Below are 10,571 nucleotides of genomic sequence, written 5' to 3' on the forward strand. Positions count from 1 at the left end.
TGTGGTGTCCTCCCAGCTCGGGCACTTCAGAAAATTCAGATTTGCCATGGTAGCATGGAAGAGAAATATCTTTTGTGGATTCTGTGAAACTCTGAGACTCCGGTCGACTTTACGGTAAGGCATGTTAACATTTCTGTGTCTGCTATAATAAATGATTCTGCAATCCCATATACTGCTCATAGCTGAGACCACGAGAGTAGACTCAGGAAACAATTCCCATCAGATGTGGACAGCTTGCTCAGCAGAACAGCCTTTACAGATCAGGCATCTCTGTGGCTACCTCCAGGCTCTAACATTACCTCCAGATCAGCATACGTCAAGCAGGCAGGCAGCAATTCATGCCAAGCATGAGCTGCAAAGCCACCTCTCCAATAAAATAAGCATTTCTGATGTAGGATTATTTTTCTTTCTCAGCTTTAAGTAGTGCGAAGACTCTCAGGTACAGAATTTCAGTGTGTCTCCTGCCTCAGGACTCAGCACAGTGGTCAGGGCATTTTTGGCACTGACACCTAAAAGAATAAACAGCACAAATCCCTCTGAAGCAGATGCGGATAAAACACTGATCCATTACTTCTGAGGGGGATTTGTCCCTTGTCTCCCTGCCATCCAAGCAGAGAAATGTGCAAACTATAGAAGAATTACAGCTAAGATAAGATTCAAACAAGGCCAGTGTGCTGTGCTGTGATAGCACATTATCAACTAAACAAACAAACAAATGAATAACCAAAAGGAGAGTTATTAATAGAGTTATAAAAGACAAAATGATGTGGCTTACAAATCCAGTTGTTCCAAGTCAAATTTATAATATGATTATTTTAGCTGATAAACTAAACAAGCAAAAAACAGTGGCAAACACTGAGGGTGAAATATCTATCTAGTGAGATATTTACTCTCTTCAGATGCTGCCCACAGTTTTTTACATGGCTCTTCAGACTCTTCACTGAAAAAACTCCTCACTTGCGTATGTAACATCCATAATAAGCCTTGGTGGCTTTTCCGGCATTAAGAATTGAATACCTGCAGGCACCAGCACAGAATCCAATCTGAATATTGCTCTGCAGCGAAGCAGCATGATCAGATGATGTGCTGTGTCCCCCTCCAAGCCAGGCAGGCTTTTGTGAGCTTGGAGCGGAGCAAGTCAGCAAAATGACAGTTAATTGCTCCAGTACAACCTTGGAACAAGTCTGGGACACCCTTCCCAGATCAGATGTGTGCCCATCATCTTCTGCATCCTCACCATCCCAGTTGTCACTCCTATTAGCAACCGTTGCAGGCGAGGAGCCCTTCTGACACCCTACCTCCCCCTGTACAGTCATCAAGAGGTGGACACCAGTAAAGAGACAGCGCTGGTCTGAAAGAGTCTTGTCTGGTACAAAGGTCAGAGGGCAGACTGAATGAGATGGCTCCCAGGTACGTATTTTTGTCACTCTTCGGGTCACAGTCTCTCTGCCTAATTCAGTCCCTGTACCTCCCTTGCACCACCTGGCTTGCGGAGATGTTTTCTCCCCAGAGTTACTGATTCCAGTTGACTTCCTCTGGGTTGATATCATGCTAAGTGCAAAATGAATGTGGCTTAAAAAAAACCCCAAACAATACACAAACCTACATTTTACGATACTATACTCTCTGCCTAATTCTCCCGCTCTGCCTTGCTCACTACAAACCACCCAAACACCCAAATGCACGTCTTGCAGCTCTGTATGGATCATCTGGTATTTTTTGGTATTTACCTAAGCGTTGACTGGGAAGGGGCTTCTTAAAAAAAGCAAGTGTGAGCCAAGACACTGCACAGTTTTGTGGCCTACCCAGGCCAGGATCAGTCAAGTAGAGGTAGTTAGTCCTTTGCACAGGATATTTAAATCTTTTTAAATCAAGCTACATCCAGATATATTTGCACCGGCAGTCACTGCTACCATGTGTTCTCTCCAGCTATCTGGCTGCATCTGTCAGTTGTCCCTGTGCTTCAGGTGCAAATTCTCCTGTCAAGAACCATTTCATGTGCCTTGATGTGTGCCTAATGCTATTTTAGATGTGCTAGGGTATCTGACATCCTCACCAGACTGGCAGAAAGGACCTACCGGGAGCAGACCCAGGTCTTTCTGGAGCAGCAACCGGAGGCCAATCCAGACCAGATACTCCCACCCAAGATCAAAAATATTAGTACACACGTATATTTAAGCATGGGAGCCACTACCCATCTGGCGGCAAAGTGCCTAAAATAATGTATTCATACTCTGTGACTGATGCTAATTCTTTTAATAAGAAAGCTGAGGCTGAGGAAGAGAATAGGCACAGGTTTGACAGGAGCAACTGTCTCCAAGGCACATTTTGGGTCCATCCTGAGATTCTTTTGATGTGTTTTTCCAATTTGGTGTATATAGACTGGTAATAAATATATGATTAAAATCTACTCTTTTCCATGTGTCCTTTGTTGGGAACAAGCCTAACAGAAAATGTCAAGAGGGAAAAGGGATATTTGAGAAAGTTGCAGCAGAATGAGAAAGGGGATATAGCAAACTGAAGAATGAAGCCTTTTTTTTCCTGATTATGATCATTGCTACTACTTCTTTTAGTTTTTTTGGTTTTGGTTTGTTTGGGTTTTTTAATTTATATGTACTAGAGTATATATGGGTTACAGAGTATATAGAATATATAGAGTACTTCCAGAGTAGTTAGCTGTCCAGCACCAGGCAGTCACTCCTGTCTAGCTACAGCCACATTAAGCAATAGGCCCAGCCATTTGCTGTCATCATCAGTGTCAGTATGCTGGGAGATCTCCTGATCTTGCATAATTACATCCTGATAAATGAGTACTTTGTGTTCATAGCAAAAACACTTTCAAAATTAATGTAATTGAGAGATAATTACTTTTGATGTACATGTCTTCAAATTATTAGGAATATCATGCAAAAACGTTTTATTTGGAGTCTTTAGTTAACACCCACCTCTATTTGAAAGTAATCGCATTCACAGACAAAATGATATCATCACTACAGAATCAAATTTCATAGCGTCTCTCAGGAACTTAAGGATTAAAAATGAAGCCTTGTTATCCCAGTAAATTCATAGGTAAGATTCATTCCAAGTAAACAAGAGTGAAAGAAACACCCAGCTACACCTGATGTAATGCTATTTCAAAGCAGAAACAGTCTGTTTACTCCAAACACTATTCTAGATCCATGGGGCCAGCTCAGAGTTGACACTGTGTAAATACATTAGCTGCAGATAAACTGAATTATGAAATTCCTGGATTAATAATATTAGTTTTGTGGTTAAGAGCAACAACCCTTAAAATACCAATACATACTTTCAACCATAAATATATTTGATGCAGCCTTTGTGTGGAATGAAGTGAGGTCTAGGGATAAAAATCAAAATCTCTTCCCACAGCAAAATTACTTTAATTTGTCCAACCCCAGAGTCCTTGAAAATGACACTCTGAGCATTTGCCGTAATGATTTCTCACTAAATTAGAAATATAAAAGCCAAATAATGCAAATTAATATTATGATAGCTCTAAGTACACAGGTATTTAGTGTTGAAAAGTTTCTTCATTCCAAATCTTTGTTTTTTCCAGGTATGCATCATTCCTCATGTTCACATTTTGTGCCTGGACTGGTGAAGGGAGAGTGGCTGTGTATGTGATGGGATGGGGTGTGGGACACCAACACTCAGCAATGCCAACGGATGGAAAGGGGAGCCCCGAACACCAGCATCATCCTCTGTCCTCCTTCCCCTGCCAGGATCGCCACCTTTACTCCAGGACACAGTCCTTAAAGCCTCAATAGCATCCAAAGAGTCTCCTCTCTGCATGCTAGGGCAGAAATAATTCAACTTCTAGGTAGAAATATGGTCAAAAAAGTATATGCTGGAAAATATTCAAACTCTCTTTGTGGAATTGCAGATTTGGTTCCTGTCACAATCAGGAGAGACTGGGTATTTTAGTTAAAATGCTTAAGTAACTTTCAGAAACCTGCCATCAAAATGGCTAGAGAGAGAAAGTTGAAAATTGGCGTGTTATGACATTCGCTTTAGCAGAGGTGCCCACGCTCTTCCCACAGCAAAATGACTTTAATTTGCCCAACCCCAGAGTCCTTGAAAATGACACTCTGAGCATTTGCTGTAATGATTTCTCACTAAATTAGAAAAATGCCCAACTAAGGAGGGATTATCTCTGCATGTGGATGTGGCATAATGACTGTCAAGTGCACTGAGAGCCCCACTGGGCTTTGCAAGGTACACAGGGTCTGCAGCAGAGGCCAGCACGTATTGGAGAATATTAATACTGTCTTGTTGGGGGCATCCATTGTGATACTCTACTGCAGTTCAGGCAAAATTATACCATATGGGGGAATTCTCTTTGCTACTTTAAATATATGAGGTACCTTTTAGGGACCTAGTCCTAGATTGTCTGGCTGACAAATTCAGTCCGTAAAGAACACAGGCACATGTGTGCACGCACTCTCCGTAATGTGTGCACCCACTGGGACAGCATCACTGCAAGATTCTGTCTCGCAGCCCACGGCCGCTGTGCCTGCAGTGAGGATGCGCTAGTGAACTTGCATCCGCGCACCCAGAAAGTCTCCTAGCTGCTCCCCAGAAGGAGCTCAGCAGCTCCGATCCCACAGGACAAAACGTGTTTGTCCCTCAGGTGCCGGCATGCTGCTGCCCAGATTTCAGGGCAAGTGAGGAGCTGGGTGGGCAGTGCCACTGCCTCACCATCCCTATCACAAGGGAGAAAAACTGTCGCTGTCTGCTTCTGCTTAGCCCCAAAACAGGACTGTGAGGAGACACATTTTTTTTTCATATCAGTGCTTGTTCCATGAAGGACTAGAGAGGCGGTGGGAATGTGCTGGCAGACAAAGATGTCAAGAGTTTCAGCACAACTGCCACAATAGCACTTCAATAGTAGCACTCAAATGCCCAGCGTTGGTGTTCCTCACATCCCACTGCCAGCCAACTGGCTCAAACCCATGCCACTGAACAGGCACAAGGTGCACACACACACACGCCTCTACGGATGCTCGTTAACTTCAGCACCAGGGCCCTGTTTAAGAGGATGCCAGACCCCTTGGTAAACCCGCGTTGGGCTGTTTCTGTCTCTCTATGTTGCAATGACTTTTCAAAACAAGTCTGGTAAATGTGGGCAGGAAGGGAAGCGAGAGCTGGAGAAGCTGCAGAGCCCTGCTGAGCCAGTTAGGGTCCCCTGAGAGGTCTTTCCTTTTGGAACTGGGCCACTGCGGAAGGACACACAGGGAACACCATGGGGCCAAGTGCCAGGCGAGACTGACTGACTCTTGTAGCAAGATCAGGTTTTGATCCCTCATCTGCCAAGTTCATCCCCAACAGCCATGGGAAAAGGAGCCGGAAAGATGCTGCCCACAGAGCATCCTAACCACTAGCTTGCTCGGCCATCCCATCTCAGCTGGGTGATGTGGGGAGCCAGCAGAGGAGGAAGCAAAGAGGGAGAAGCCAGAGGTCTAAGGGTCACAGGAGGCAGTGGGTGAAGGCAGGCCACCAAGGAGAGGAGCCGCTCAACCATTTTGTCCACATGTCCCAAACTTGATGGTGCGGCACCTGCCTAACATCACCAAGCCATCTTCCAGCCAGGGGGAACACAAATTGGGACAGTCACAGCAGGGCATGGGTACTGCCTTGTGCCTGCCCTGCACTGCCATGTCTCCAGCACCCCCTGCTTCACATCATCCTGGGGTGTCCAGAGGCGTCCACAGCATGCCGTGGTCTGCAGGGTCATGCCCTCCGCTCACCCGTGGGATGGAGCTGTAGGAGCCTGTAGGTCTCCTGGCCCGACAGCTATACAAAGAGCTCCAAGGACCTGGGAAGCGCAGAGCATGACACGTTTGTTTTATGGACAGGACCTGAGGCTGTCCCGGCAGTGGCAATTTTACCAGCTCTGCCTTCACCCTCAGTGCCTGGGGATCCCAAACCCACAGCTCCCCACACTGAGCTCAGCCCATGTGCGGAGCTGCGTGGACCTTCTCCACGGGGATTTCGATATCTCCGTTCATGGCTCTTCCCGGTGGCCTCGGTTATTTTAGAGATGCTCTGGGATGAAAAGCAGGTCCCGTCTCGATGCGGGCAGGGACCGATGGCAGCCCAGGGACCCAAGCACATTCCCCAGGCTGCAGGGCATGAAACCCGCCGGGCCAGGCGGTGCAGCTCTGCGGCCCTGCGGGGAGACCCGGGGCACCGGCTGCCGGTGCAGGACGGCCGCTGCAGGCCACCGGAGAGCGCGTCCCCGTGAGCCCGAAGAGAGCTGGGAGTCCCCGCACGAAGGGTCTTTCCCTGCGCAAACGGAGCGGCGGCGGGAGCGCCGGGCCCCGGGGGTCCCGCAGCCTCGGGGGCAGATGCCGCCGCGCCCGCGCGTTTGGCACCCCCGGGGGCTGCGGGACCTGCAGGCTGCTTTTCCGACGGGGCTCTCCACCGAGAAGCCGCGCGTAAAAACGGGCGCTCCGCTTCCCCGACGGCAAAGCGCTGCCGGGAGGCTGCGAGGCCGGAGCGGGGCTGCCGGAGCCCGGCGGCGGCGCAGGCGGGAGCCCCAGCAGGGCCAGCACCGGCCCCCGCCCCGGCCCCAGCCCCGGCGGGTTAGCGGGAGGCCGGGTCCGTCCTTCCCGGGTAGCGGCGGCGGGCACCTGGAGAGAGGAGCCGAGCCCAGCCGCCAGCCGGGTACTTGTATTCACCTACAGCCGTACGTATGGCTGTGTGCAAATAGTGTACCTCTCTCCCGCAGACTTGCGAATGGGAAGGGAGGAGTGATGGGAAGGGAAAGGTGTTCAGCCGAGCCGGCCCCCAGCCCGACCTTTAGCTTCGCGGGGAGGACCGAGAGAGCCCCCGGGACAGGAGTCCTCCGCACCCCGTACCTTCAGCGCGGCCCGGAGAAAGGGGCCGGGCGAGTCCCGGTGCCGGGCTACGGCGGAGGGGGACGGAGAGCGACGGTGCTCCCGGAGCACGCCCGCCCGCGGACACCGAGCGGCTGATTTCTGCGTGAGAGGAGGGAAATAAACCACCAACGAGCTTTTATTGTTATCATCACCATTATTATCATCGCCATCGTCGTTTCTCTGCACATAAATAAATAAATAAATATCTCCCGGGGGGAGGGAGGGGACGGAACAGTACGACCACAGCTGCGCGCCCGGCAGCGACGAAGTCAAAACAAAACCGAGAACAATTTTGGAAAGGAAAAAAAAAGGACAAAGATAATGACCCAAAATAAAGAAAAAGATAATAACCCAAACAACCCCCGACCCTCCCCGTCCGCCGGCTTTCGGGCACCGCCGAGTTACCGGAGGGAGCCGCGGGACAGCATCCCTCCCGGCGGCCCGCACTGCCCGCCGCCGCGCAGCATCCGCGCCTGTCTCGGAGCGTGGGGAGGTCTGCGAGGAGCCTCCCGGGCCCGGGGCTGTGCCTGCGGGGAGACAAGTGAGACAGCACTACTAGGGGACGCCTGGGGTCCTAGGGAGCAGTTTATTTACAACAGGGCGCACGGACACCCGCCCCCACAGGCCGGGGATCTAGAAAGGCGAGAAAGTCCTTCGTAAATTACACAGATTATACAAAATGGTATAAAATCCTTCGGCTGCATGTCAGCGCTGGAGCAGGCAGGACTCCCCCTCCTGCTCTCGCCACAGTTCCTGAGGAGCCGGGGTCGGCGTCGGGGGGCTAGGGGGTGACTGCGAGGCCTCTGTCGTCCTTCCCCGAGGAGGACGGAGACATGCGCAAGTCCTCGTCGTCTTCCGAACACTTGGTGGTGGAAATGGACGAGCATTTGCAGCTGTGGCCGGCCCCCCCGCCCCGGTGGGAGCCGCTTTTGCCTTCTTTCTTGTGCTTGACCCGTCGGTTCTGGAACCAGATCTTCACCTGCTTCTCGGAGAGGTTCAGGTAGGTGGCGATCTCGATTCGCCGCAGCCGGGAGAGGTACATGTTGGAGGCGAACTCCCTCTCCAGCTCCAGGAGCTGCGTGCTGGTGAAGGCGGTGCGCATCCGCTTGCTGCTGGGCAGCTGGCTGGACGTGCTGTCTGCAGAGCGGAGCGGAGCGCACCGTCAGGGCCTGCCGGACCCGCCGCCGCCCGCCCCGCAGCGCCCGCACCCGCTGGTCCCTGCTGCGCCCCCCCCCGCCGCCCGCTCTGCGGGGCCACAACCCTCCTTCCCTCCCCGGGAGCCGGCGACCCGGCTAGCGGCTGCCCGGCTGCAGCCCGAGCGCACGGTGCCGGGGCCACCTCCGCCCGTTCCCACCGTCTGGGTCGGAGGCTCGGCGGGCAGCAGCGGGGTTTCCCCTGCGCATCCCTCGGGGCACCGGCAGAGAGAGGTGCCGGGACTCCCCGTCCAGCCTGCGGGCTCAGGGCAGGCACCCCCCGCCCCATGTCCCTTCGGCAGGGTCCAGCCTCTTACCCCCCCCCCCCGCCCCGGGGTCCCTATCACCTCCCCGCAGCCACCACGGTTAGCATGCAGGCGTGCGCCCCCCCCACGCGTGCCCTCCTTACCCACGGAGATGCAGTGGAACTGCCGGGGGTCGGGCAGCGGGTAGGCGCCCTGGTAGAGCGCCGGTGCGTGCCCGACGCTGACGGCGGAGACGGAGTGCTGCTGGCGGGCCAGGGGCGAGTGGCAGTACTGGGAGCCGAAGGGGGGGAAGGAGGCCTTGATGAGGGGGATGGCGGGCGGCGGCGGGTGCAGCTGGGAGGCGGTGACACAGAGCGGGCAGACGCAGAGCAGCCCGGCCTTGCGAGCGTGGCAGGCGCCGGCCGGCAGCCCGGGCAGCGGGTGCGAGGGGTGCACGGCGTAGGGGAAGAGCGGCGGCGGCGGGCTGCCCTCGCCCTTCTTCTCGCCCGCCTCCCGCAGCACCAGCGAGTCCACCAGGAAGGAGCGCGGCATGGCCCCGCGCAGCGCCCGCGCAGCGCCCCGCGCAGCGCCCGCGCAACACCCGCGCAGCGCCGCTGGCCAGCCCGAGTGGTGCTGAACGGCGCCCGCCCGCCCGCTTTAAATAGCGCCCGCGCCATGTGATGGCGGCGCCGGGGCGCTCAATAGGCTTTCTGTGCCTCTTCTCTTGGCATTCACGCCGCACGCTCCCTCATTATTTCCCTTGTTAACTAAATGAACTGCATAATGTACTCTATTCTTGTCGACCCCACCCACGCCGTAGCAGGCGGCCTCTCCCCTCCTCTCCCTTTGGCGGGGTTATTTTCTCATTCTCTAGCGATTTAATATTCTTTTCTTTCTCTTTATCGCTCTCCTTCGCTTTCAGCCCAGCTTTCAGCCCGCTCCCCCTTGTTTATTTTGCCGGCTGCAGCCGCGGTCTCCGCCGGCGCCAGCTTCCCCTGCCAGCCCCCCGGCGCCTTTCCCACCTGTGGCACCAGGTCGGCCCCCCAGCCCCGCCGGCCTCCCTCTCTCCCCTCGCCGCCGGGCTGCTTCGCCCCCGTTGCCGCGCCCGCCGCCGTCCCCAGCCCCGCGTCTTTGTTCCCGGCCCGGTGCCGGGACCTGCCGCTTATCGCTGTCGCCGCCGTCGGGCGAGACCCCCGGCCACCGAGACGTGCCAGCCGGTGCTCCACTGGCGGGCACATCCGCCCGGCCCCGGCGTGGGCGTGGGCGCCTGGGCGCGGATAACGGCCACGGAGCGCCACAGGCAGCGCGGGTTTGCTGGTGCGGGTATAGAAACCCCGACACAAAGAACACGGCTCCGCGCCGGCGGCACCCACGGCGAGCGCCCAAGCGGGAGGAGCAGAGGCGCTCGGCGCACTCCGCACCTCCTTATACCTGCTCACTCTGCCCGGTTTTAGCGGTAACACCCGCCGTCGCACCGTCGCTCTCCACGTGCGGCGGCCCCGGCCCCGGCCCCGGCCCCGGCCCCGGCCCCGCACCGCCCGCGCTCCGGCACCGCCGCGCCGCGCACAAGTGCGCCGGGAAGTCCCTGGGGCGGCGGTGACCTACAGGGAAACGGCTTATTTCTCCCGTGCGATGAGAACTAGCTTACGTAAACACACCGGCGGTGTCTGGATTTCTTAGCACAGGGACCTGCAAAACTTCCAGCGGGGTCTAAAGCTAAATTCTGCGCCTTCATCTGAGCTAACGCGCACCGGCGCTTCCCCGCGCAGCGGCGCGGCGTCCGCGCAGGAGCTCTCGGCGTTGGGCTCCCTGCGGCTTGCTGATTTTGTAGGTGAATAAGGAATGCTAACAAATAAGAAAAAAAAAAATTCATCGGGATGCATTTTCTTCCCCGATCTTCCCGTTTAATACACGGGAAAAAAAGACAAACGCACCCGCCGGCTCCCGACAAAATGCGGGGAGATTTCTCCCTACGGTAACCTGCTCGCCTCAAAAACAAATGGACTTTTTTAAATGAAGGGAAGGAAAAGCCTTGGAAGCAATGTAACCCCGTGTCTCTGGCTTGTGCAGAGGCTGTTCTTGCCTGCAGTTGCATTTCTCACTGAAATCTATGGGAGTTTTGCCGAGATACTGTTGATGCCCGAGCCTAGAAATGTACGTATGTGCACAAATAAACGGTGAAAAATACAGAACGAACAAAAACGAATGCCGGTAAAATCTCAGTCCCGCAA

At 54.5% G+C, this 10,571-nt stretch overlaps 1 protein-coding gene across 1 annotated transcript; it reads right to left on the bottom strand.

Moving 5' to 3' along the window:
- Positions 1-7,683: 7,683 nt before the first annotated feature.
- GSX1 (GS homeobox 1) lies at positions 7,684-8,892 on the bottom strand. The gene is made up of 2 exons (XM_076363059.1): positions 8,505-8,892; positions 7,684-8,039 (listed from the first exon to the last, which is right to left on the bottom strand). Exons 1-2 carry the CDS (start codon positions 8,890-8,892, stop codon positions 7,684-7,686), a joined length of 744 nt encoding a protein of 247 aa, XP_076219174.1.
- Between the last annotated feature and the right edge of the window lie 1,679 nt (positions 8,893-10,571).

Source organism: Aptenodytes patagonicus, chromosome 1 (assembly GCF_965638725.1).
Source record: "Aptenodytes patagonicus chromosome 1, bAptPat1.pri.cur, whole genome shotgun sequence".
Classification (NCBI taxonomy): Eukaryota; Metazoa; Chordata; class Aves; order Sphenisciformes; family Spheniscidae; genus Aptenodytes; species Aptenodytes patagonicus.